Consider the following 27,963-nt stretch of genomic DNA (forward strand, 5'->3'; position numbering starts at 1 on the left):
AGTTGTGCTGGCCCAGGCGGGAGTGTGTCCCTAGTCCTATTTCCTGCTGCATTCCTGGGACATTCCCAGGGTCCCCAAAGGCCCTCACCGGCTCCAGCTGCTGAGGTGGGAGGTTCGGCCACTTCCGAAGCCAGCACAGCCCCCTCCCTGCTAAAGGCCTTTCCCCCCCAACACGGGGACGCCCGATCGAGGGCAGGTGGGAAGTAGACAGGATGCAGGTGACAGGCAGAGGAGGGTTTGCTCTGGGGCCTGAGACAAGAAGCCCCTGGGAGGAAAGGAGCTATCGTTGTCATTTCAAAATTGTGTCCCCTCTTCCCCCTGGGTCCTTACATCTCAGATTTGGGGACAAGGGATCCAAGCAGGTTCAAAGATGGAAGGAAGGGTTTCACTGGTGGAGTTGGTTGGGGGTCGGCAGCACGTGTGGGAGGGGACTCCCCTCAGCCTCGGGGAGGGGGGGGGCTCCCATGCTGTGCTCTGCGGCTGCTCCGGGGACATTGGAAGTCAGCCAGGCTTCGCTCAGTGGCCTTAACAGGTGAGCATTAGCCCCACCCGCCTCGTCTGCACCCTCCAAAGTCTCTCGGGCCTGGACAGAGGAGTCTGCCCATCTGTTGATTAACCGACCTGAGGACTGACTGACATGAGGACTGACTGTGGGTCTGCCCTGGCTGAGCTGGGCCCTGGGGCAGCTTCGAGGGAGGGAGGAGAGCTGACCGCTCTCCCGGGTGTGCTGCCAGCCTGGTGGGAAGGGCCCGTTGTGGCTGGAGAGGACTTTCGGACCCGTGTGGCCAGCGTGGTTCCTGCAGGAGCCCGGACCCTTGTTGGATCTGGAAGGACAAGCAAAGCCTGGCACAGACAACCACCAGGGATATTTGTTGAGTACGTGACAAGTAAATGAGAGAGAAGGAGATGGTAGAAAGTGTTCTAGAACAGGGACGGGGTAACCGAGCCTGGGGGAGGGGGCGGGTGCCTGGAGAAAACGAAGATGGTGCAGGGCCCTGGAGGGCTGTCCCCACCTCCAGAGGGCTGTGCTCACCTGTAGGGGGGCCACGGGGCGGAGCGGTGCTGGGCTCCCCGTGTGTGAGGAGTGGGAGGTGGGAGGAGGGGCCTGGCCTCCTCTAAGGAAGGTGCTGGCTGAGAACAGCTCTGATCTCCGCAAGGTGGTTGTGTTTGTTTGTTTGTTTGTTTTCCCCCCAGATATATCTTTACTGATTTCAGAGAGAGGAAGGGAGAGGGAGAGAGAGAGAAACATCAATGATGAGAGAGTCATTGATCGGCTGTCCCCTGCATGCCCCTGACCAGGGATCGAGCCTGCAACCCGGGCATGTGCCCCGACCAGGAATCGAACCCCGATCTCCTGGATCCTAGGTTGATGCTCAACCGCTGAGCCACTCCTGGCCAGGCGTGTTTTTCCCCCCATAATGTCCATCAAGGTCTGCAGCTTCCGTCCAGGCGCCGGGCTGCTTACAGATGTGAACAGAGCCCTGGACTTCTCGTCCACGGTTTCACAGCGTAAACAGATTCCTAAAGGAACCATTACAATGCGGTGTGATCGGTGCGGTTGGATACAGAGACAGTCGCCATGGCAACGCCAAGTCACTGGTAACAGGCTCGCTTGCCCAGGGTCTTGCAGGGAGCCCAGGGACAGTGATGTGGCACCGAGGAGCCCGCCACTGTGCAGGAGTCTCAGCCACTGTGGGCTGAGCCCCGGGTCTCCAATCGGCGGCCGCCCGCTTGTTCCCCTGAGGGCTGTCCTGCAGCCGGGCCGCAGGGTGGTTCCCGGGTGGATGGAGGGCGAGCGGAGGGATGGAGCAGCCTCTGCACGGGGCCTGGGCTCTGCGGGCACCGAGATGCCCACACAGTCTCCGCGTCTCCTGAGCTACCTGGAGAGGATGGTCCCAGTTCCCAACTCGGCTGGGAGCCAGGGCGGGTGTGGGGAAAGCAGGCGGCGTTTTCCCCATTTGAGAGAAGGCTCCCAGGAAAACGCCTGCGTTTTCTAACCACTGGCAAAGCCCTTTCAGTCAGGTGGACGGGATCTGGGTGGGCCCTGGGGTGAAGGCAGGCGGGGCCGGGTTGCTGTGCCGCAGAGCGCAGGGGCCGGAGCCGTGGCGTTGTGGGGGCCCCGCAGCTCCTCGCCTCCTGACGGCACTCACCTGCCGTCTCCAGAGGGGAGCTTGCCGCCAGGCTGGTCTGTGGTTACTGTCTGTCACTTTCCCTGCCCCACTTCCTTCCTTTTTCTCTGCTCACCAGCCTGGGCAAGAAGGTTCCCTTCCTACCGCAGGATAGGCGGGGGCATTGCTCTCTGCTGGAGGGGTTTCTGGTGGGATCCTGCCCCTTCCGCCCCTCTGGCCAGGGCTGGCCATCTGCCCAGAGCTGGCGGCATCCCCCCATGACCCCTCCCTGGTTCTTCAGGCTCCCCGGCTTCCTCTCCTTCCTCTTGGTAACTGAGCTCCTGGCCTCGGCCCAGGAGACAGGCTCTGGAACTTACATGAAGTCAGGTCTAATCCGAGTCCCAGGTCTGTGGGCATCTAGTGCAGTGGAAAGAGCCTGGGATTTGTACCCTCTTGGGTCTCAGGCGAGCATCAGGACTGCTGTCTGCTCGGTGAATGCACGTGTGTGGGACTGTGACCTTGTAGAGCACAGAGGCCTCTCTGATTTGATGGCTCACTGGTGTTCTGTCGATGTTGCCCTCATGTGTCTTAGAGGGAAAGGCCTTTGAGGACGGCCCTGCGTTGTCTTCTGTGACCTAAACTCCCTGCCCTGCTCTGCTCTGGCCAGGCTGCCCCCTGACCATGCCATGGGCACTTTGGGTCCTTCAGAACCATGGCCTGGCCGTTCCTCTGCCCAGGACCACCTCCTCTCCTCCCAGGCGGTCTGCACGCCTCACTCATTCACCCCTTTCAGACGTCACCTCAGGAGGCCGCGCTGACCACTGTTCAAACCCGCCCCCTACCCTCCTGACCGCCTCTTTTCCCCACAGCACATATCACCTCCCAGCCTCATACTTGATTTACTTGTTACGGTTTTGTTGTCTATCTCCCCTCCCCCACACTGGATTATAAGCTTCATGGGGCCAGGGATTTTTACTCTTATGTAATGATACAGCTCCAGCCCCCAGAATTGTGCCTGACACACAACACACGCACAATACATGTTTGTTGAAGGAATGAAACTGGCCAGCAGGTTAGCTGAGATGGCAGCTTCCAGGAGGCTGGTGTGACTGGTTTTCGGAAACCTTGTTTCTCTGGCCGCAGGTGTTACTAGTTTATGGAAACTTTGTTTCTCTGGCCGAAGGTGTTACTGATTTATGGAAACTTTGTTTCTCTGGCCGCAGGTGTTGCCGGTTTATGGAAACTTTGTTTCTCTGGACATAGGAAGAGACTTGATTCTTAGAAGGTACTGTTTAAAAAGTTGAATTAGTGAGTGTTTACCCTTAAAAGAGTAGGAAGATATTTGGATGGTTTGGTCGGTTAGGAAGCGCACTGTGACCGAGGGTGGAAGGCTGCCTTTGCCTTTTCCTCTGGAGGAGGGGACCCCAGGGCTCCACCTGTGCCCAGCTGCAGTCTCATTTCGGATCCACCTCCAGCAGGGCTCCGAGGATCACCGGTGTGTTTCCAGTTGCTGCTTGTTAGGAACTGATGTTGCCTATCTGTGCTCCTTGTTTTTTTTCTACTCGGTGGGGGGGACCAAAGTAGTTTCTCAGTAGGAATTCAGAAACGGCTTTGAGACTGCCTGAGTCATCTCATTATTATCGGAAAGGGCTGGGAGGGTAACCCCCAGGGCTGCTCTGGTGATAGTAATCCTGTCCCTGGGACTATTATAAGGAAGGCTGGTATTATGTTGGGACTTTGAAGAGTCTATCAGATAGTAAAGGAATTGAGAAACCCTGGTAACCACCTGCCCCGTCACCTGTCTTCCTGTGTGTAGTCTTATCTTGTGGGAATTTATTTACTTGTTAACGTTAAGGTCTCCAAAATAAACATCCCCCAAATGGATACCCAGGTTACAGAGTTCCCTCGATGAGAGGCTTTTATGCTTCTCTGTTGTTTTCTCATTTGCAGGCCCTGGTAGTTCTCCAGTGTTTATAACCTCTTTTCAGAAACAGGTTTTTATAAATTCTTCAGATTTCACTCTTTTGCTAACACTGCTAAAATGTGTGTGGTAGCCCGGGACCAGTACGCGTTTCAGGAACGCAAAGAGGGACGAGAAATGGTCCTTCCCCACGCGGCGTCTGTGTTACTCAGCCCATGGGATGATCGGAGCATCTGCTTTGAAAACGGTTGGGCCTGGGCTCGGATACCGATTTCACCAGTTAACACCTGCTGGGCAGATACGCTCCTTACTAATTTTTATTTAACAGCCACTCACTGTGTGCCAGGGCCTACGTGCTTCACAGAAGCCACATGCATTTAGTCCTTTGGCAGCCCCGTGGTAGGTGCCGTAGTCGCCCCCGTGTTTAAAGAAGAGGAAGCCCGGACACAGGTCCCAGGACCACGCAGCCAGCGGTCAGACCAGCGTTTAAACCCTGGCCTCTGGCTCTTGAGCCCCTGCTTTCTGTCACTTTGTCTGCTGCCCCTCAGCGTTCTGAGCTGGAGCTTCCTGAATCCGAAAAATGGGAGAACTGAGATGGCACTGCCTCGGCACGGGCTCAGCGAGAATAGGTGCGGAGCCATAGGTGGAGCACGTAGCCCAGGGCCTGGGGGGGGGGGGCTCGCCGCAGCTGCTGCTGCTGCCTAGTGGAGGGGGTCAGAGGCTACACAGATGGTACTGGTACCATCTGTGCTGGGTGTCCTCACAGTGCTGGTGACAGACATGCTTCCTGTGGGACACTAGGAAGCCCTGGGAAGGGGGAGGAAGACCCGTGACTCAGCGTCTGTGCAGCAGGCTCCATCCACAAGCTGGGCCCTTGCCTGTTCGAAAGCCCCGGGTTTGAGCAGGTGGGTGGGTGTGGCAGGTGCAGGAAGAAGGCTCTTTCTGGGGGTCCAGTGGGGTGGACTCTCGTGGAGCAGGGGGTGGAGTGGGGTGGCGGGCTGGTTACCCCCTGTGGGGCCGCGTGTCCGAGGGCCCTGCGGAGCCCACCTCCGGCCTTGCAGAGGCTCTCTTAGCTTTGCATGTTGTCATTTTCTTCTCTGTCCTTGGAAATTTTCTCCCACGCCGTCCTTCCAGCGGGCTCTGGAAATGCCCCGTTTTCTGTGACTCACTGGTTGGACGCATCCTGTTTGGGGAAGTGTGGAGGGGGGACTTGAGAACGGGTGAAGTGTGCGTGCTCCTAGTGGTGGGCACAGGTGATTGGTGCAGGCGGGAAAGGTTCTGCTTTTCTGTTCCCCCTGGAAAGCCCAGTCCCCCTCTGCCCCCCGCCTCATGTCTGGCTCCTCCTGAGCTGAATTTCTCCAGATACTTTGCTTCACTGACTAGACCTGACGTGTGCCCACTGGAACTGTCCCTCCTGTGTCGTAGGTGGGAATCTGTGTGAGGCTGCAGACTGGTAGGATTAACCGGATTAGAGATGGAGTGGGGCCTGGGTTTTACCTTGGTTTGTTTTTAAATATGTTTTTATTGATTTTTTTTTTATACATAGAAAGAGAGGAAGGGAGAGGGAGAGATAGAAACATCAAAGATGAGAGAGTCAGTGATCGGCTGCCTCCTGCATGCCCCCTGCTGGGGCTCGAGCCCACAACCTGGGCATGTGCCTTGACCGGGAATCCAACCAGTGTCCTCAACCACTGAGCCACACCGGCCGCCTGGGGCCTGGGGTTTTAAACCTGACTGAGTTAGGTGACCTTTCGAACCAAACAGCTGGGCTGTCTTCATTGCACCAGGTGGCAGGGAGGGTGGCCGGGAGGGCGGCAGGAAGGAGTGTGCGCCAGGTGCCCGGACAGCGCTGCTCTTTCGAGCAGCAGCAGGTGCGGCCCTGCCCCCCGGGGTGGCGGGGGCACGCGGTGCGGTGGGGGTGGGGGGTGGCGGAACGCTGGCCCTTATCCTCGACGGTCTGAGGTTCCCCTGGCAGGCTGCCGGCTCCGTGTTGAATGAGGGCCTGACTTGTTCTAACAGAGGCCGCACGTTTTAGAGCGTCTCCAGCCGCGCTCTGTGGAGCCCCAGGCCCTCTGGCAGGCGGATGGGAAAGCTCACTGCTTTAGGGAGCGAAGTAACGGGAGTGGGAGGGGAGCCCGAGCTGTGGGGACGGCAGCCAGGTGAGGCCCAGGCGAGGCGCAGGGGTGAGGGGCAGATGGCAACGTTTACAAAGCCTGACAGGCTGTTTGGTCCCTGGGGGTCCATGGTGGTGGTGCCCGGAGAGCCTCTGTGGAGGGCGAGGCCGGTGAGGCCTCCCGTGAGGGCGAGGGCGAGGGCGGGCGGAGTGGCCTGCAGCTTCTTGCCTCCTGGGGGATGTTGGCACAGTCCAGAGGCGTGTTTGGGCGTCATAGCTGGGTGAGGGGTGCTGCTGGCATCTGGGGCTGGCTGTCCCTCAGTGCCCAGGACAGGCCCTGATGTCCCCAGTGCTGTGTTGAGAGCCCCGGGCTGGAAGGTTAAGTAATGGGAGGCTTGGGGGGGGCATCCTCTGCACCCTAACTGCCCGTGGGCCCCAGTTCCTGGTGAAAGGAGGGAAGGGCTTGGTGGGCCCGAGTTTCTTTTCAGGTTAAACAGGATAAAGGTGAGTTAGAAACGTTCGTGAGCGGAGGCTTAACCAAGCGCCATGAATTGGGGATCGGGGTTTCACGGCACCCGGATGTATCCAGTCAACCGAGATCTTCAGTCCGTTAACGTGCGGACCCTCGTGGACGCCCCGTCCTTGTCTCCGCCTGTTACTTTTCTGCGCTTGCACCTTGTGTATGTAGAACACCAGTGACCTCCTTTTGGGGGTGTTTTGATCCCTTAACTTTTCTGATGTGCAGATTAATAAAATGAAAACGGCCTTGGTACTGACAGAGAGAGAGTGCATTTAATTTACTTTTATAATGATCTGTATTTAAAAAAAATCTTAATTCAGTGTCCTTAAAAATAGGAAGACTTTCCACTGGAGAGTTAAAGGGAAATTTAAAGATTGGTGGAATTAAAAAAAAAATCCAAAGCCACCTATTACCCCGTTGTTGTGTGTGTACTTGCTCAGGTGCATGCGTGTGCTTGCGTGTGTGTGAGACGCACACCAGGCCTTTTGCTCTTTAAAATCACGCCTGCCTTTATAACCCGGCAGTTACAGTCCTTTCTCCCCCTGCTTTTCTTGCTCTTCCCCCTTTCCTGCGTTGGATGAAAGGTGCTTATTTTCTGCTGAAGGTTGTTGACTTCTCGTTTATTTCCTAATTAAAGTTCTGCCTTCGCTGAAGAGCTGAGACTGTGTCTTGTTTGTGGTGGGGGCTGTGGGAGGCTTTTGAGTGAACAGGACAGGGACAGGGCAAGATCCGAGTCAGAAAGAGCCCTCGGAGGCCGGCAGCCGGGCAGACAGGACAGCCCGGGCGAGGCCAGTGCGAAGGCTCAGACCGTGGGCGGAGGCCTGAGCCTGGGCAGGAGCCGGGGACGGGAAGGGGGACCGGCTCCTGAAATAGGCCGGAGAGGCCAAGTCTCACCAACCTCTTAGCTCCGGGGGCTGAGGAAGGGGCGGGAACCCAGGAAAACACCCAGGTTTCTGGCGTGAGTGGGCGGAAGCTTAAAACAGAAAGGGAGGGGAATCCCTGTTTTGTGCGTGCTTTGTTAGCGCAGCTCTGTGATTTTTACTTTTGAAAAGTGAAAACGGAGGAGTTTAACAGGGCCCGAGCCCTGAGGCTGCATTGAGACCTTTCCCAGGGACACTGCAGGCTTGAGATAAGAGCATCGGGATGGGGCTGCTTCCATGGGGCTGCTTCCGCTCTGGGACGTAGGAAGCATCTGTGGTCTGTCCGCTGCAGGATTGGACGGCCAGGCTGTGAGCCACGGGGAAGGAGAGGGACCTGTCCGACCCAGGAACGCATGCTGCACACAGTAGGCGCTCAGTATTCTGCCTGTGGTTCAAGGAGTCGTTGTCTTGAGTAGAACCAACAGACAGTCATGTCTCTTCCCATCCAGATTGAGCCTGAAAATGTATTTATTCCAGCGTGAAAGTGAACGGGAAGGTTAGGAAGTTGAGGCGGAGGGGCGCTCCTGCTCTGCGGTTCCGTGGATGTGGTTCCGTGGGCTGGCATGGGCTCACTCGAGAGCGTGTGCTTCCTGTGGTTTTCCCTCTTCCACAGCTGGAGGTGCCTCCGGGCGCTGGTGAGGAGCCGTGGCTCTGGCCTCCCACCCCGGGCTTGGGTCCAGGGCGCAGCGCTTGCTCGGCCTGCTCCCAGCTTCGTTCATTAACTGCGCATAAACCACAAGTGCGAATCCCGTGGGGCTGCCGCGTGCTTGTTCTGTGCCCGACGCTCCTCTCCTCTGGTCTCCAGTAGCAGCCTCTGTGTTCCCTTAGCCAAGTCGCTTCCTCTGTCTGGAGCCTCTGTCTCCCCACCTGGAGCTCCGGGCGGCCGGGCCAGGGGAGCCCCGTGAAATGTGACCACTCAGCTCCGACGCTGGGGCTTGTAAGCAGTGCCCTGTGTGTGCAGCTCCCGTGGGGCTGCGGCCCCCTCGCTCACACAGCTAGCTGCCTCTCCAGACCGTGCAGGCCGATCGCTCTGCCTGGCTCAGGCAGGAGCTCGCTCATCCCCCGGTTACTGGAAAGGCCTTTCTCGGGGCCTTTCCTGATTTACAGTCAGAAATTCCTGAGACGGGCAACCACGGCGCTCGAGTGTTTCGGGTCGAGTACAGCCGCGTTTGCGTGGGGCGGGATGGCGGGGTGGTGGGGGGGCGGGGGGGCGGGATGGCGGGATGGCGGGCTGCACCCGTGAGCCTCGTGTTCAAGTACCCGTTTCCTGCTTCCAGCTTCATCGTGGTCTCATTGACAGCTAACAAGTTTACATCTGACAGTTCGAAGGACTCTGACAGGTGCCGCCACAGGCATGATATAAAACATTTCCATCACCCCCCAAAGTTCCCTCCTGCTTTCCACTAACTTTCTGTGGCCTGGGAGCTTTTCTTGGTAGATCCCTTAGTGTTTCCTATGTGGGTGACCCTGTCGCCTGAGTTTCAGGTTCACCTTTCTGGCCCGTTTGCCCTTCACTTACTCTACTTGCCGTATTGAGCTCTCCGGGCCACGCAGTCCCGCGCTGAGGGGCCACGGGGGGCGTGGACATTCTTGTCTGGCGGCTGGTCTGGGGACAGTGTGCAGTCTTTCGGTGTCGAGTGTGACGTTTGCCGGTGTGTCGTACAAACCCTTGAGCAGATTCTCTTCTGTTTGCAGTTTGCTGAGCTTTTCGGTCGCGAATGGCTGTTTGGTTTGTCAGGTGCTTTTCTGTGTTGGCTGAAATGACCATCTGGTTTTCCTGTTTAGCTTGGGAACATGGTGAGTGACGCCGTGGCCGCCCTTCGGGGTGGAAGCCTGTGCGCAGGGCGAGCACAGGTTTCGTGCCAACGTCGAATTCTGCAGCCCGTTGGAGGCGACAGCAGTTACTGTGCACAGCGGGCCCCTCCGGGTCTGATCTGCGTGCCTACAACTCTGCCGACCTCATTGCTGTTCCACTGTGTTTTGAGAAGAGTGAAGGCATCTGTGTGGGGGAGAGATGTCAACAAACCCTCGTGGCCTTTATTACATGCCAGACGCTGGACTAACACGACCTCTTAGTTCTAACAGCCCAACAGTGTGGGCACATCCCCTCCCTTTTACAAATGCGGACGCTGAGGCCCCTCTTCTTGGAAGGTAACAGAAGTAACTTTCGCGTCAGCTGCCGTTAACTGAGCACCATTCATGTGCCAGCCATTCCAACCCATCAAACATCGAAACGGGCAGCATCCTTGTTTCTATAGGAGGAGAAATGGGAAGATTTACGCAGCTTTCCCAAGGCCACGCGGCTGGTGAGAAGCAGGGCTAGGTGTGGACCTGGGGCTTCCCTTTCCATATCGAGTTCCTTTCCCTCTATTCCTGCTTCTGGGGTTGGTTTATGGAAAGGACTTAAGTCAGGTTGGAAAACTAGACAATTTCCTAGACCAGTGTAGACAAGATTTTCATAGCTCGTCTTCACAGACCTTTCAGGATGAGCACAAAAATACACTCCAACACAAGATAGTGTTGGCACGCATATTTATCTATTGAAACAACAGTCTTCCTTCTTAATTCAGCATGTGTCCGAGAAGGTATCTTATTGATATCGAGCAATGACGTTGCAGAATTTTGGTTGGACTGTTTTGCATGTAAACCGCTAATTCGTTGTTTGCCTAATAGCCTCCAGTAGACAGCTTTCTGGTAGGACGTTGCCCTGTGGCCGCTGTGTGTGCTGAGCTGCGGTCTGACTCTGAGTTCCTTATACACAGTTGAGTAGACGTAGACATACCTGAGAATGAAATCGATTTAAGGAAATGCTCATGCCTCTGCAAAACCAACAAAAAAACCAAAATAACTTTCCTACTGTGATGGGTGTATGTTCAGCTCAGCCAGCATCACTAAGCACCTACTTCATGCCAGACACTCTGCCAAGTCAAGGAAAGGGAGATGAGAGGGGTGATGTGTTGACCTGGGCTTCGAAGGGCGGATTCATCAGGCAGAAAAGAGCGCTGAGGGCCTGGCGGCAGGGGGTTCCCTGGTCGCACATATTAGGTCCTAGTAAGTTTACTGTTTAGGGGAGCATATTAGACAGACTAAGAAATTTGTTATTGGATGGGCACATGTCAGTTTCAAGCCTGATTTCCATATTTGATAGCTTGTATTTCTGGGCAAGTTAGTTAACCTTTCTTAGCCCTAGTTTCGTCTGTGCGGAAAAAGGAGACGGGGATACAATGTATATTTCATAGGTGGGATACAATGTATGTTTCACAGGTGGGATACAATGTATGTTTCACAGGTGGGATACAATGTATGTTTCACAGGTGGGATACAATGTATGTTTCATAGGTGTTCCACGCATGTTTCTTGTCTTGGAGCTGAGGTCAGTGGGGGGGGGGTGCACTGTGCTGGAGTGAAACTTTATTTTCCTGGCCAGCCCGTCGAGGTGGGTGTTCCGTCTGGCCTGCGAGCTCTGGGCACGGGCTCTGGTGGTTTGCAGATAGGATCTCATCTGGCCTGGACCCCGGGGAGTGCAGGTTCAGGCTCTGGCTGGGACTGTCGGTTGCTCTCTGGCACCTCTCCCAGAGCCCCACATGGGCTGTGCTGAGTAAATGTTTGCTGAGCAAATGCACTGAGGTTTCTCAGCCACCTCTGGGCACCTGCTCCTGTCAGCCCTTCCTTCTGGGAGGATGCACCCTCGGGGAATCGGGTGCTGCCCCCCCGACCCCCTCACCCCGTGCACAGTCAGCACTGCAGCAGCCTGTCCAGCCTGCGGCCTGGGACTCTAGTGTCTTGTGTCGGATCAGTGACGCTTCTTTCTGCAGCCTGTGGGGAGAAGAGCTGGAGGCAGGGTCACTGTCAGCGGGAGGTGGTCCAGAGGCCTGGGGCCCCTCATACTACCAGGATAGATTTGAGGAGAGAATCCACAGTTCATCACCGTTTGTCACTCTTTTCTGTTTTCTTTTCTGCTCCAACTCTTCTTTCTTTTCCTCCCTCCCGTATGGATGAGAACTGCCCTGTCCGGAGCAGCATGATTTTGGGGACACAACTTTCAATTGTGTGATGACTGTTAGGTGAGACTTACATGTATTCAGACCATTAGGTGTGAGATCTTGGTGAGCATTGGCTCCTGAGTGTATATAACTGAGGCCCATTGACATAAAAAACAAATTTTTTGCTCAAAAAAGTTGCACAAGCAGCCTCGTGTGCTTCCTTTATTTCGGTCTCCCCTGAATGACACCTTTAGGTATTAATGGAGAGAAGGCGCATGGATTAACAAAGTCTTGTAATTCAATTTCTTTTTTAAAAATGTTTTTTTTTAATTGATATTAGAGAGAGAGGAAGGTAGAGGAAGGGAGAGAAACATAAATGTGAGAATCAGCAATCGGCTGCCTCCTGCACACCCCCTACTGGGGACTGAGCCCTCAACCCCAGGCATGTACCCTGACCGGGAATCAAATGGTGGCGGGGGAGACAGGGGACCTTTTGGTGCAGGGTTCGACGCTTAAGCAACTGAGCCACACTGGCCAGGGCTGTAATTCAGTTTCGAAAAATAGGAATGTCTTGCCTTAGCAAGCCTTGAACAGTTTTTTATAATGCACATTTTTGTTCACAGAACATAATCACAGCTGGTACAGGAACTCAGATGGAAAATGTGACTGAGCCAGAGAAGGAGCTGTTAAAATACTTTGTTTAAAGGCATCTGCTTATTGTATGTCATGCAGATGCATTTAATTAAAATACTTTCAACATCTAGTTTGCTGGAAAAATCAGATAGACTACATTTTGCAGGGAGGTGGGGGTTGAAAATGAGGTAGCGTTTCCAGTTAGAGAAGTTAAGCTGTTTGTTTTTACCTGGACTCGTTCAAGGCAGGATGAGCAGGTAACCGGGTCACTCGGGTGTGTGCTCACTCACTCACTCACTCACCTACTCACTCCCTCCCTCCCTCCTTCATTCATTCACATGCTCACTTGCTCATCAAGCAACGTGACTGCATCCTGTGCTAGTTGCTGAGAATTCTGTAAATATGGGCCTCCCAGGAAACAGTGTGTTAAAAAGAGCCAGCGAACTCTGTTCCTCAAAATGGGCAGGTGGTGTATGTGTGCTCGTTTTTGTGAAGCATGGATCTGAAGTTTCCTTTTGGGAAAATTTCTTTTATTATAAACTCATCAATAAAAATCTTTGATTACATTCAGGCCTTCACATGTCGAGTACCTTAACAGGCCGTTAAGCTAGGATTAAGTTAAAATGCTTGATTTTGGACTATCGAGTGAATGTTAACGTCCACAGGCGGAGAGGGCCGTGAGATCCTCGAGTGGAATCCTGGGGTTTCACGGTGCAATGGAACAGAGCCTTTTGTGAGAACACGGTTATGGCTCCTCGCTCAGAGCGCACACAGTTAACACTCGTGGGGGTGGGGGGACATTTGCTTGGTTAGGGGACAGAATCACTAACTGGGTCTCTCGGATGGTGCCACAGTGTAGGCGATGCTTAATGACCGTGCCCCGAATGCTTGGCCGGGCGCGCCCATTAGTGTTTGTAGACAGAGCGGGAGACAGCTTTGATTGTATTTATTTCCAGGATAATTGGGATGTGTGGCGATAGGAAGGAAAAGGTTTCAGTGGGTCCTTTGTTGGGCCTAGTGAAAGAAGGGCGAAGACTTGGTTCTTTCTGCGGAAATGAACTGCTGCCGTGAGTGGTGGCGGGACGGAGCCTGAGTTCATTTGCACGTAGCCAGCGTCCTGCGTGGTGCACAGCGTGGGCTGGGTGTGAGCTTCTACCTGTTGGTGGTGCTGTGGCCTTGGTTACTTTGTAACCACCTCCAGGGGGGTCTGGAGGGTCCAGTGCGAGGCCGCTTGCTACAGGGTGGCAAGAATAACAACATTGTTGCTCAGAGATTCCAGGAGTAATGGAGCTGGGATCCTCCCGAGCTAGAGCCTCTGGCTGGAGGAAGGCTGGTCACGCCTCTAGGGGGGACGTGTTCTAGACCCTTGGGTGACTGGTGTGGAGGCTTGAAGTTGCTGCTGCTGCTCGGGGCTCAGGAGACACTGGGGGTGGGTGGCGAGCGGCCCGCAGGGCCCCTCGGCCGCCTGCCGTGCTCGGTGTGGAGCCTCAGTAAAAACAGACCCTGCGAGATCACTCACGCGTCTATTTTGGGTCGTTTCTTGGAGTGACGACAGTTACCTTTTATAACACACACGTGGTTTCTAAGATGTTTTGCACATGTAAAGATCACCTCGTGTCTTCCTGACGTCTCTGTCGAAAATAGCACCCGCCTCACTTCCTGTGTGTTCCTTCAGTCCGAAGACATGTATTGAGCACCTACTGGGTGCTGGTGATACAAAAGTGCCTGGCTCCTGCGCTCCCATCGGCCTGCTGTCTGTCCTCCCAGCAGTCGGCACTGACATGATCAGCTCCCTGCCTGTCTTCCCTGGAACGAGGCTCCACGTGCCACACGCCACGCGCCACGAGGACAGAGGCCGTTTTGTTGGCCACCGGCTTCCTGGGGCCAGAACAGTCCTGGGATAGGACCGGTCTCAGTAAATACTTTGTTGTGCTCATTGGGGCCCAGATGCAGGAGAGGTGAGCCCACCTTCGATGGTATAATAAAGCTTTAAACACTAGTGTCCAGGGGGTGGTTCTTTGATGGGAGGGGGCGCGCCCTCGGGTGGGGCGGGTGCTCCCGGGTATGGGGCCTTGGTCCTGCCCCCGATACACTGCTCGACTTTGGGCACCTTCTTACACGCGAGTAAAAAACTGGATGGGATTCTCGGTAAAGTCTCCTCGAACCCATACCCTCTGGACGTTTAAAACAGGTGGACTTGACCAAATTTTCACTTGCTCGTAACTTGTCAGTGACCCGCCTAATGTGTGAGATTTTTAATCATTCACGCGTGGGTAGGGTTTCATCTTGGATCCAGCATCTGAACCACCTGCAAATGTCTTCACTCTCCTAACCCTGCCCCTTCCTTGCTCTTCTCTCCTCGGCGGCCGTGGTCCTTATCTGCCCACCCGGATCCTTCAGCCCCGGTGGCTCCCCAGCCCAGGGCAGCTTGTCCGGGGGAAGTCCGTGCGTCAGCCCAGGCCCGCGAGGGTGTGTGCGGGAGACTCATCGGTGATGTTTTTAATTGAGAAGCGGGATCTGCCTGACTGCAGTTGGTCTGTTCCTGAGCCTCAGTGGCACCTGCTGCCTGGTCTGGTGCTGGGCAGGCAGCAGCTGGCAGTTTTGATGGGCTGAACTCTCTGCTCCTCAATTAAAAAGGCCGACATGCCCGTTGCCAGGGAGGTGCCACCTGGGGACGGTTCCAGATCACCGGTGCCCACGGAGTCTCGAACGGTGACGGTCCCCATCACAGGTGGTCAGTTCAGCTGTGCGCCTGCCCTGGGGTTTCGGCCGCGTGGACCCCGTGCCCGCGAGCGCCTCTGCCGGGATTTCCGATTTGAGTGCGTCTGTGGGTTGGCTGTGTCTGCTCTGAGGGTGTCTAAGGCAGTGTGACTTGGCGGGAGGGACCTGCATGGGCATTGGCATTTGTGTCCCGGGGTTCAGATCCCACCCTTGCTGCCGTCTGGCTCGTGCCTCCAGCCTTCCAGGCTTGCTCAGGTCCGCAGCACCCTCCTGAAATGCGGAGACGGCACAGTCATCAGTCAGAGGGAACTGCTGGGAGAGCTCCTGGCCGGGCCGGGCACAGAGTAGCTGTGTGGTGAGTGGGAGCTGTTGCTGTCGCTTTTGCACATGCTCACAGTTCCTGTCGCCGAATGTTCGCTCTACGCTGCGCTGAAGTCGCCCATCCAGGAAACTGTCACTCTTTGGCCCTGTCCCCACTCCCTACACACACACACACACACACACACACACACTCTCTCTCTCTCTGATAACCTCTTCGCGATGTGTCCCCTGGCTCTTAAGCTTAATTGTGCTCCACTTATCTGAGGTCAGACTTCTAGTCACCTCCACCATCTGGAACCGATCCCGGCGGCGGAAATCAGCAGAGAGGCCTCGCCCGGCGGCCCTGGAGTCCAGGCCGGCGGTGGGTGAAGCGCTGGCCGACGGCAGGAGGGGCAGCCGGCGGCGGAGAGAAGAGCCCCCACTGCCGCCGTTCCCAGCTCTGCCCGAGCTCAGTGCTGGCCGGGAGCCCGAGGCTGGTCCCTGTGATCACCTGTCACCGAGAACTCTCCCCATCCCCGAATCCAGGCACGGAGTTTGTGTTACGTAATAATACTGCCTTTCGACTTCAGTAATCCCCTCACCTGCATTACCCAGCATCTTAGACTCCTGGACTTTGAGGCCTAAAAGAGACTTTGTTTTGGCTTCCTGTGGACAGACCTCGTGCTCTGAGATGGGCCGGCCCAGGTGGGTTGTCCCGGGGCAGAGAGGTTGTGCCGGGGCCAAGGCCACACAGCCAGTCGGTGGGGGAGCCGGGCTGACCCCAGGTGTGTGCCCGGCCCAGGTTTCCTCCCTCTTTACAACCTCTGGGCTTCCTGCCTGTTCTGCTGTTTTGAGGCTTTGGTCTCAAAGCTCCACCCCAAGAGGACCTTAGACGCGGAGTGAACTCGGCATGAACTCGGTCTGTGCAGCGGGCTCTGTGGCTTTGCCCTGCCCTTCAGCCCCTCCCTGTCTGCCCTCCTGTCTCCAGAGGGCACCGGGAGCTCTTCTCGGCAGGAACTTTCGTCCCTGGGGTGGCTGTGGCGTCGGAGGGGTTCACCCTCTGCTTGAGGCTCACAGCCGGACTTGCCTTGTCCCCAGATGGGAGTGACCGAGGGGACAGCACAAGGCCACGTCCGCCACGACGCTCCTCGGGGAGCCGCAGGAGGGCCCTGTAGGGAGGGCCTTGCCGAGCTCATGATGCAGACGCATCCTGGGAAGGAGGTGACAGGCGGGCGCGTATGGGCCTCAGCGGAGCAGCCCGAGGGGTGGCACAGGGCACAGAGCGGCTGCCTGTGTGAGGCTGGGGGCCGGGAACCTGCCTGAGAGCTGGACCCTGTGGCACGTGCAGTGTCCTTGGTCCCCGGCAGCCCCCCTCTTCGGCAGTGTCCCCGCACGGGCTGAGTTGAATTGGATGGGTTGCCACCTCGAGCGGAGGAGAACAGGACCTCCTTGGGGACACCTCAGGGGACGCCCGGGGCGCCTGGTCCGAGAGGGGGGGCCCTGGAAACAGACCCCTGGTTTCCTGGGTTTTGTCTGGGGGCTGGTCCCGCACAGGGTCTGTGAAGAGAGCAGGGGACATAGAGCTGCCCTCTCCGCCCTCGGAGGCTGCGTGCTGCGGGCCCGCGCCTGGGGGGCACCCGTCGGGGGCAGGTCTGGGCTCACGTCTCTCCCCGTTTTTCTCATTTGGAAAATTCACTGAACTCTCCTGAGCCTCAGTTTCAGCAGCTGTAAAACGAGGAAGCTAATACCCTGACTGCCTCAGGAGGCTGTTAGGAAGCTGACGGAACGCCCACGATCTCGGGGCAGGAGCCCCGTCGTAACCGGTCTCAGCGTCTGACGTGCGGCCTGGCGCGGAGCGTGTGTCCGGCGTCTGCTGGGCCAGGTGCCCTACCCGCACGGCCTCCACACCGGGAGCCGTCACCAGGACGGCGGCCGATGGCATTCGACCGCAGACGGTGCTGGGTGTGGACCAGAGGAGTACGCGGCGTCGCTGCCCCCCTGTTTCTAGGAGTCCCCGCGTTCGCCCAGCAGCCCAGGCGCCATGGCGGCCGTGGAGACGGCAGACCCCTGGCCCCGGGCAGTGGTCGGGGACCTGGATCCGCAATCACTCGACAAACCCTGGCGTGTGCGGTTTCCCGGTCCCTCGGGGGCCAGAACGATGTAGGGCACCCCGACTGGCCGCCTCTCTCACCAGCTGAGTCCACAGACCCGGTGGGAAGCGGGAGCACCGGAGAGGAGCAGGCCGTGGGCCGTGGCGCTCAGGAACGCGAGTGGTGATCGGCTCAGAGAATCAAACGCTAACTGCTGGGGCTGGAGGGGTCGTGGCGCTTCCATTAAACAACCGCCACGGGCCCTCCGAGACCAGAGCTCCGCGCTCAGCGTCGCAGCTACAGAGACGGAAAGGCCGCGGGGCTTCCCGGCAGGGAACTGAAATCAAGTGGGGAAGTCAGAGCTTCCACGACCGGCTGTGGAGCAAGGCAGGCCGACCGCAGCTTCTCTCAGAGGTGGCATCAGAAGACGCCGGGAGCACAGGGGGGCGGGGGGTGACACGGAGGACGTGGCCTTTGGGCGGATCGTGAAGGTTGAGGGTCGTCCTTTGGAGATGCGGTGGGAGCGGGACAGGCATGGCGCAGGTGCACGCGGCCCCGCAGGGCGTGAGTGTTGATGACAGGGTCAGGGGACAGGGGTCAGACTGTGGCGGGTGAGTCTGAGTCTGTGAGTGGAGGTGGCCTCGGGTGTTTCACCAAGTCTCTTACTTTACAGAGAAAGGAGCCGAGGTCCCGAGAACTGGACTGACAGTGGGGACGGACACTCGAGGTCCCGAGAACTGGGCTGACAGTGGGGACGGACACTCAAGGTCCCGAGAACTGGGCTGACAGTGGGGACGGACACTCGACATCCTGAGAACTGGGCTGACAGTGGGGACGGACACTCGACATCCTGAGAACTGGGCTGACAGTGGGGACGGACACTCGATGCCCACCCTTAGATGCTGCATTGGGCACAGTGCCATGCACGGGGCCATTTCTTGGGACTCTCCTCCCAGGGGTGCTGAGAGCCGGGGAGTGTGGCCAGGTGGCTTGCCGCATGGGTGTGTGCACCCAGGAGCAATTGAGAACTCAGAGCAGAACCACTGACCCCAGTGTCTGCTGCGTGAGTGGGGTATGTAGGTTTAGTGACCAGGGGGGCCATGTGCATTTTCATTTTTTATTTTAAAATATGTCTTTATTGATTTCAGAGAGAGGAAGGGGGAGGGAAAGAGAGAGAGAGAAATATCAATGATGAGAGTCATTGACCGGCGGCCTCCTGCACGCCCCCTGCTGGGGATTGAGCCCCCAACCCTGACCTGGAATCGAACCGTGACCTCCTGGTTCCTAGGTCGATGCTCACCCTCTGAGCCGCACCAGCCGGACAGCAGGTGCGTTTTTGCATAACCTCACCTGGCTTTCCTCCGTTCCCCCGAGACTCTGGGACCCCGGGGGAGGAGGCGAAGGGAACAGCGGTGGGTGGGGGAAGCAACCTTGAATCCCAGGGACCCTCGGCTCTGCGGTGGAGAACAGAGCGCTTGGCAGGAAGTCGGCGTGGACAGCGGCTGCCTTGGGGCTGATGTAAGAGGAAGGTCAGTGTCACCGAGAGATTAGCAGCTGCCCCTCCGGCCAGGGAGCAGGCAGGAAGGGAGGTCGGAGATGATTAAACAGGACCAGGGGCGGGCCTGGGCGAATGGCGAGGCGGCTTCGGAACAGGAAGTGTGGCCAGCATCTCTTATCTTTCAGTAGCTTTTTTTCCCCCCAAAATTATCAGGTTTCTTTTTTTCAATACGTTTTTATTGGTTTTAGAGAGAGAGGAAGGGAGAGGGAGAGAAACATCCATCAGCTGCCTCCTGCAGGCCTCCTCCTGGGGATCAAACCCACAGCCTGGGCGTGTGCCCTGAGTGGGAGCTGAACTGGTGGCCTCGGTTCATGAGACGACACTCAACCGACTGAGCCGCACTGGCCAGGGCTCATCGAGTTTCTTTCGTCAGTTTTATGTGTTTTTTAATATATCTTTATTGATTTCAGAGAGAGGAAAGGAGAGGGAGAGAGAGAGATAGAAACATCTATGATGAGAGAGTCATTGATCAAGCCCACAACCCGGGCCTGTGCCCTGACCGGGAATCAAACCCCGATCGCCTGGATCCCAGGTCGACGCTCAATGGCTAAGCCACGCCCAGCCGCCTCATCAGTTTTTTGTAAGGAGCCAGACTGGCTCCTTGGGGCGAGCTGACTGGTATGCGTGAGGGTGTAGCCGGCAGAACCCGTGCCCTCCAGGGAGCACTGGGCGGAGAGTCTTCCTCAAGGTCAAGGCAGCGACGAACTCCTGGCACAGACGCTGGCTGGTGCTGTGTTGAGCGGCCGTGGGGCCAGGTGGGGCAGACGGGGGTGATATTGGAGCTGTTAGGGTGTAAGGAAATCAGGAACCAGAGGTCTAGAGAAACTTATTTTAAAGGCCCTTGGGAGGAAATGGAAGAATTTAGGACTTCGTGCAGACAGCGCCTGGGTCCTAGTGCCAGCCCCACACCGGCTAATCTTGACTCTCAGACTTAGTAGTTCACTGCAGTCCTGCAGAGGGTCCGAGCTTCCCTCAGCCTCAGCCCCTCTGGAGGGAAACCGTGGTGTTTAATAGTGTACCGAGGATGAAGGAATGATCCCAAGGGCATCTAGAGGCTTGAAAAATTTTTGCAAGTTGTTGAGAAGAGAGAGCAGCCATGTGAATCAGCTTATTTGACGTGTAGTCGACATAGTAAACTTAACCAGTTTTAAGTGTGCGATTCAATGAGTTCTGTCAAATGTATCAATCGTGAAACCCCCACTACAGTCAAATATGGGAGTCCCGTCACCCCAGAAAGTTCCCTCGAGCCCCTCTGAGGTCCTTGCCCCAGTGCCGGCCCCGGGGAGTCAGCCCCTGCCCCTGGGAGTCACTGATCTGGGCCCTGTCGCTACAGTTTTGCCTCTGTCAGAGTTTCCTGTACGTGGGATCGCGTGGCCTGCAGCCTTTTGCATCTGGCTTCTCAGCACGGCGCCGTCGAGGTCCGCTGTCCACGGCTGCCTGCACCCTCAGACCACTGCTAGTTCCCGGGCCACGCGGAACGGACAGGCCACGATGTGTGTCAGTTCACCCCCGATGGGCGTCTGGTTCCTTCCAGCGTGGGGTGATTATGAATAAAGCTGTTACGAGTCTTTGTGTAGATAGACGTTTACTTTTTTGTCTTAAGGAAATACCTAGGAGTGGGATTTCTGGGTCATTTGCCGAGTGTGTTTAACTTTATAAGGTGCGGCTACGTCGTGGCCAGACTACAGATGGCGGCCACTTTTCCCCTTGAAAGCCCAGGAATAGCTGTGTAACCTGGACGTGAGCAAATGATGGCAAACCCACGACCCCGACGCCTCTTATCCGCTCCTCTGCCCGGCTCTCCGGGAGGATTCCGAACCTACAGGGCCGGGTGGGCCACCGTGCTCCCGGGGACCCTCGGGCCAGCACAGGGAGGGTGTCGGGGGCCAGGGCAGCCACACGGGGCCAAGGAGGCGGCCGAGCAGCTTTCTGGTGAGGAGTGGACAGCATCCCTGGGAGGCTGGACCAGCACCGCGTGGTTTTAGCTCTGGACCAGGGTGGTGGGAAAGGGCTTAGGGAGCGCAGGGGAGGGGGTTGAGGGGTTTCCCCCCAGCATTGGAGAGGGCGGTGGCAGGAGTCCAGTGGGTGCCCCTCCTGGCCCTGGACGCCAGGTCATTAGCAAACGGGTGAGGAGCCGGTTCCGGAAGCTTCTCTCTCCGTCTGCTGGCGCTCTCCTTGCCTTTAGTTAGTTCAAAGCCAAATAAACAGCCTCAGGGCAAGTCACTTGAACTCTGAGCCAGTCGGCTCTCCTTTGAAGTGGGGGAAGGATGGGATTTCGTAAGCTGCTGTAAACACTGCGTAAGACCACTGGCGGGTGGATGCTAGCGCTGCGGGGAGACGGGGCTGCAGAGGCCTTTCTAGACGGCACGTCCCCCGCTGTCCTGGAACTAAAAGGTATTTCAAATGGCGAGGCCTTATCCGAGGAACACAGTAGCTGCATGGTCAGAGCTGTGGAGATCATCCAGCCCACCCATCACTTTAACAGGGTGGCCGCTGGTGGGGAGGTGGGGGTTGGGGGGTAAACAGAGCTTGGACCTCGCTGGACAGACACGCATGCAGGAGGTGGGTCCCCTGCAGGTCTGAGTGGGGCGGGCCTGCCTAGAGGCCTTGCTTTATAACTGGGCTTTGCACCCCCAGGAGTCCACAGGGCAGGGGAGGAGGGGACAGGCCGCCACCAGGTGCTCACGGCTCCCCTTGCCTTTAGAGCTGGGGTCCCACTCTCTCCTCCATATAACCCTAAGTGGTAAAGCTGGGAGGGGATGAGCGATCACCCTCCGCCAAGCTGGCCCAGAGCACCCTGCTCTGCCACTTGCCGTGTGGCCCTGCCTTTGCCCGAGTCACCCCTTTGGAGAGTCAGAGAAAGAATTTAAATGTTGATGGGGGAAAAAACACACAAACTTATCAGTGAAAATGAAAGGCTGCCTGAGCTACAATGTTATTTTTTCTTAGAGTTTCCTCATCACAACCATTATAGACCTGAAACTATGTATCCTAATGAGCGCCAGTGTTTCTGAACAGCCGCCTTACTTGACACAATGTAGCTCACGCCCCTCTGAGAGCCAGAGAACGCTAATGGTGGCTGCCAGTTAGTGTCGACGGCATGCCCGAAACTATGGGGCGGTCTTGTCCCATGAAGCAGGTGTCGGTCCTCATTTATAGATGAAGAGACCAAAGTCAGTCGGTGACGTGACTGTCCCAGGCCACACGGCTGGCACGTGGAGCCCGGACGAATCCACGCCCGTGTGACGGATTCTGACCCAGGGCCTTCGGACCGCCGCAGTTCTCCCGAACGCCCCAGCGCTGAGGCACCAGGACTAAGGCCCGTCCTATTGGGTTCCTGTTGGTGTCTCCTGTAGGTGATATTGCGGGGTAAGAGAGGGGGGCGTTAGAAGGGAGCTTGAGGACTTGGAATAATGTTTTTTCCCCATTTTCAATGCATATAGTGCCCAAAGTCCCAGGTCGCAATTATGAGAAGTACTTTTTGGAAGAATGCAGAAAACACAAAGGGGGCAGCCATGGATGGCAGAAAGGCCCCTGTCGAGGGCCAAGGTGGATGGTAGAGCCACATGCTAAGGGGACCAGGGGTGGGGACAGACCCACAGAGAGGGTGTGAATGACGGTGTCTTCGGGCCGACCCCCAGAGCCTCTGGGAGCCGAGTTCTCAGTACCCCGCCTTAGCACTCCACCTTAGTAATCTTCCTTAGTGCTCCACTTAGGACTCTTCGTCGGCCTGGGGGCTCAGAAAGAAAACCGCTGTCTCAGGCCTCCGCTCCCCGGTTTATGTTACTGTCCTGGAGTCCCTGAGGCTTGCCCCTTGTTTCCTGGGGAAATCGGCCTGGCTTGTGAGTCCATTGTCTTCTGGGACCGGGACAGATGTGGAAGGCTGACCTCACTCCCAGCCGAAGGTCACCTTCCCAGCCTCGCCGCAGCTCCCGCACCCCAGGCCTCGCTGGCCCAGCTGGGGGCCCCGCCCTTTCTCCTCCCACTTCCTTCAGGGATGAGGGACACCTTCTGTTCCAAGGTCCCCTGTTTTGTTTGTGGTCATTCCCCTGAGACAGCCCGTTTCCTGCCTTGCGTCCGACCTCAGTCCATCCCAGGGGCAGAGCTGGAGTGAGACAGGGTGGGGGCTGTCTGGGCACCCTGGCGGGCGCTCCTGCCCTGCGCCTCCTCCAGGAGAGGGCACCGGGGCACGGACGGTGGGAGGGCCTCTGTGCTGCTGGTGTGTCACTGCCGCCTGGCCAAAATCCACCTCTCCATTTCACCTGCCCCCATCTCCCAGGCACTCCTTCCTCCCTAACCGAAACCAGGATGTGTGGCGTTTTTATAGCACTGGAGTCCCCTGTCATCTGCTTCCATTTCTCTGAAGCGGTCTAGTAAAATCCTGTGCTCGCGGCTGCCATCTACAGTGACAGGGCTCAGGGAGCGCAGGTGGCTCTCGGTGCCTCGGACCTCACGAGCCCCGAGGCTCCTGATGACATGACGCAGCGTCCGCGCCTGCTCTTTCTCCGCCTGCCGCTCTCACGCCGGGAAACTTCAGTCGCAGCTGCCGAGAATTGGGCCCGATGGGCGCCCGGTGGTTGGCGGGGTGGTTCTCGTGGGTTGGGCCTTTGGGCTTCTCACCCGTTTCTTCTCAGCAGCATACACGTCCCTAAACATAAACAAGGCCATCTGATTTGGCCTGCTGAAGCAATTTTTATGGCGATCTACCCATCGTATGTGTACCTTGCAGCTGTGACTTTGGTTTTTGTCCTGGGTGGGTAGTTTGTTCCCGAGGTTGTGCGGCGCTCTCCTGCATGAATGAACACAGGACAGTTCATCACTTACCACCTGCGGCGGTTGGGTTTGTCCCGAGTTCGGCTGTTTGGAGGAGTGTCGCGGACACCCTCCTTGTCTTCCGCCTGAGTGACTGCGGTTTTATTAGACGATCCCTAAGCGGGCCCTTCTCCCGAGCTTAAGGGGGGCAGAAAGGGTTGCAGCTTCGGCCAGAGTTTCTGTGTCGCGACTACAAACCCGGCCGGGATCCAGAGCCAGCGAGGCCTGAGAGGAACCGCGCAGCAGCGTAGGTGTGGCCGGGCGAGGCTGCCCGTTAGTTTACACAACAAGCTTTGCAGAGTAACTTTATTTTGTAAACAAGACGGGAGGGCCATGTCTCAGATGTTTCAGAGGAATGGAAACAACTGTTTTCAACCACTTTGAAAGCGTCCCTTTGGGTCCCCAAGCTGTTCCGTTTCCAGCCCCGTCCTCATTTATCCCTGGGAGTGGCGCCCCTCGGCGCGGGCCCCGGGCCGCCTGTGCTCTGCGCGCTTTCGCTAGAGGCTGCCCAGGTGGGCCCTTCGCCGGACACTGTGACCCCCCCGTGGGAAAGGGGCCCTCGGGAGGAGCCGCGAGCCTGCTCCCTCCCGGTTCAGGCCTGCGCTGTCCAGCCTGGCAGCCGCTGGCCGCAGGTGACTATTTAAGGTTCCGGAGCTGTTTTTATGTAATTGACTTTTTCTAGCACTCAGTCTTAATCATTCGGACTTCTGACCAGGTTCAATCTTAGTTTTCTATAGATACAGGGCATCCCAAAAAATGTGCACACACTGCAACAGCTGATAGCTCAATTTTGAAAACGAAATGTATTATAATAAACGCCGCCTTTATAATTATTCAAAGTGTGCGTATGCTTTTTTGGGGTCACCCTCTATGCCCCATAACAAAGGGTGGGTGTTTTGAGTGGGGAGGTAATTGCTTTCCCCTTTTGCAATTTTAATTAGAAATGACCTCCGCTGCCCGCCTCACCGTGATGTCCAAGCCCTCACAGACCGTAGGGACGCAGCAGTTCCTGTTGAGCCCGTTCCCGAGCTCAGGGAGCAGCACCCCTTTAATGAGGAGGGTGAAGATTCCGTCCTCGGGCGTGTTTTTCCAGGACTTTGTGTAGTAAGTGACCAGGGAGAGTGCGCCCCACAGGGTAATGCAGGAGGAAATCTGTCAGAGCTCACGGAGTTGTAAAGCCTGTTTCATCTGTGACGGCCTGTCTGCACCTCCGGCTCCCGTTTTCCTCGGCACAACTCAGCCCGACCTCTGCGGACAGAAGTGGCTGTGCCGTCCGTGGGGCTGCTGGAGACCTCAGCGCTAAAGCCCGGCTGAGAGGCAGGATGTGTCTCCCGGGCCGCTTGCTGCCCTGCGTGGAGCCCCAGATGGCCTCCCAGCCGTGGGCCCCAGCAGATCCCTCGCCTTCGGGTAGCCTTTCCCTGCACCTGCTTCATCCTGTCGGCCCAGACCCGTCCTTCTCCCTGTGGCCTGGACGACCTCCAAGTACGGCTTTCTTCCCCCTGCTAAAAAGCCTTGGGTGGCTGCCCATTGTCCACACTCAGCGGGGACACCGGAGCCCGGATTCGAGCCCCCGCCCGCCTTCCTAGTCTCATGCCATTTACTAAGCTGCTTTCTGAGTCCTGGTCTATGCCAGGCTCTGCTGGGCGCTGGGGACACAGTGATGAACCAGCTCCCCTCAGAGGGGAGTGTTAGGAAAGGTCAAAGGAAATAGTAAAATTAATTTCGTGAATAGCTTATTGAGCCTACGATGTCCAAAATGTCATCACGTTCACGTGCGACACCAGCCACATCTCAGTGCTCAACAGACGTGGGGCTGGTAGGTTCCACGTGGTCTCGAAGCGAGCGGACAGGTAGAGAGGCAGGCGGGTGTCATGCGAAGCCCTGGACTCCGGCTCTGTCTCTTCAGGGGATTGTCTTTCTAGATTGTAACAGGTACTGTTATGGAGCATCTCCTGTCCACGAGGTGCTGGCCGGGCACCCCCCCGCGGGGAGTCATCTCGTCTGTGCAGTAGCCCTGTGGTTAGTGTCACTGCCCCAGTTTACAAGCCTGTCTCCCTCCCGGCACAATCAGAGGCGGCCCCGTCGATCTTCTGTGGGGCTTCACTGGTGAGGGGGAATCTCGCCTGTCTCCCTTGTGGCCGTGGAGCTGTAATTAAGCCTCCAGGTTCTGTAAGCCACTGAGCAAACAGTGTCGGGCATCTCCACTCGGGCTTTACAAGAGCTGGACGCTGCGGCTGTGTCGTGGTCGGTCTATCAATATTTGTCGAATATTAAATACATAAGTGTGCCTGTTGAATCGTATGACCTTGCAGAGTAGGTATTGTCACTCCCGCTTTTGGAAGGGAAGCCTGAGGCTTGGCAAGGATGGGGAGCGCGCCTTCCAAGCCAACAAGCAAATATGTATCTGGGTCTTTCTGCGTCCGGAGTGCGGTCGCCTTCCGCGAGCCGTGCGTAAGGTGGCCGCTGTGGGTGGAGTGACGGGGCGCCCTGCCTCACCCCGCACCGGCCGCCCTCCTGCCCCCGTCGCTCCCTGTGCCTGGGACGAAGCCCAGACACAGCGGCCAGCCTGGCAGGCTGCACCTCCTGGAGCCCTGCTGGTTCCCGGGAGCACTGAGACTTGGGTATAGTGGAGTCGGGCCAAGGGGCCCGGTTTCCCTGCCGAGGGCTGAGGTCCAGCAGGTGGTGTGCACGGGGGCAGCATCGGGGGGACGGGGTCAGCGTTTAGTGACGGCCGATCCTCATACACACTGAGGATTATCCCACAGAGCAGCCCGAGCGGCCTCCAGGGTGGCTCCCACATGGCCGCCCTCTGGTCGCCGTGATCTGTGCCCAAGCCCTGTTTTCATGAGCATATTCTCTGTATTTCAGGCTCTGGACGTGGACCGGATGGTTCTGTACAAAATGAAGAAATCCGTGAAAGCGATCAACATCTCGGGCCTGGGTGAGTCCCCGCCTTGCCTGGGGTTTCTGTGGGAAGCATTGTATCCCTGGTCCCAATGCCGTGGTGTCCGTCACCGTTAATTAACAACCTACAATCTCCTTTTTCTGGGCATGCGGGTTACAGAGGCGAGTTGGGGTGTTCACGCGTTAGAAGTATTTCTGCTTTGCTCTTTGCCCAATCCTGGTGTGGAATTGTGCCCTGGGCCCCCCAGCCCGCCCCATGTACACACACACACACACACACACACTCTCACACTCTCACACTCTCACACTCTCACACATAGATTCACACTTCCATACACTCACACATGGACACACATGTACACACACACACATGGATTCACACTTTTATACACTCACACATGGACACACATGGACACACATGCACACACATGGATTCACACTTTCATACACTCACACATGGACACACTCACACATACACACACACATGGATTCACACTTCCATACACTCACACATGGACACACTCACACATACACACACACATGGATTCACACTTCCAGACACTCACACATGGACACTCACATGGACACACATGCACACACATGGATTCACACTTTCATACACACTCACATGGACACACATGCACACACTCACACATGGACACACACACACGCACCCTGGTCTATGGGCTGGACCGAAAGGCCTCAGTATGTCCCCTGTGCATACAAAGCAGTAGTGTCTTACACAAAGCAAATCTATTATGTTGGCTCTCGCTTTTCAAAAAGATGACGAGGAACCAAGCTAGAGGTATTTTCTGGAACGACTATGTACAGTTCTCCTGGAGTAGTTATTATTGCAATTCGTTGAGGAACTGTTGCTACCATGATTTTTCCTATTCTCAGGAGACTGCCATCCGACCTCTTTAAAAAGCCCAGTTCATGTTTGTTCTAAAACTTTTATTAGTCTAAAATTTCCTGAGCTTTGCCTCAGCCCAAAGGTGTTTTTCCCACACCGGGAAGTTAAAGCTAATATTTTTTCAGTTGTGTTTGACACCTCAGTGGGTGGAAACATTCATCTATCAAGAAGGAAGCAACCAGAGACTTTCATTTTCACTTCTCATGGGGCTGTTTTAAAGACACACGGAGCTATTCTTGCTGAGAGCAGGCTCTCTCTTCTTCACTCTCCATCCGAATGTCCTAGAGAAATTGTCACATCTGTGAAATGAAACATACGAAGAAAGAAACCCTAATGTCCCCTCAAACCCTCCCCATCTCCTACCGACAGAAGAAAATGAGAATCAGCTTCGTATGTGTTTCTCCCGGTTATTTGCAATGCTAATTAGAACATGGCTATTTAATGCAGAGCTTAAAATTAATACAGAG

The 27,963-nt window shown here is 56.5% G+C and overlaps 1 protein-coding gene across 2 annotated transcripts in view; it reads left to right on the forward strand.

Annotated features, from left to right (window-relative positions):
- Positions 1–27,963, forward strand: part of ASAP2 (ArfGAP with SH3 domain, ankyrin repeat and PH domain 2) — a 100,736-nt gene that overhangs the window by 13,086 nt on the left and 59,687 nt on the right. For both annotated transcript variants that reach the window (XM_081156487.1, XM_081156488.1), the window contains exon 2: positions 26,548–26,620. In XM_081156487.1, coding sequence (XP_081012613.1) covers positions 26,548–26,620 — 73 coding nt within the window. The remainder of the gene's footprint in view (positions 1–26,547; positions 26,621–27,963) is intronic.

The sequence above is a fragment of the Miniopterus schreibersii genome (assembly GCF_964146895.1).
Source record: "Miniopterus schreibersii genome assembly, chromosome: 13".
Lineage (NCBI taxonomy): Eukaryota > Metazoa > Chordata > Mammalia > Chiroptera > Miniopteridae > Miniopterus > Miniopterus schreibersii.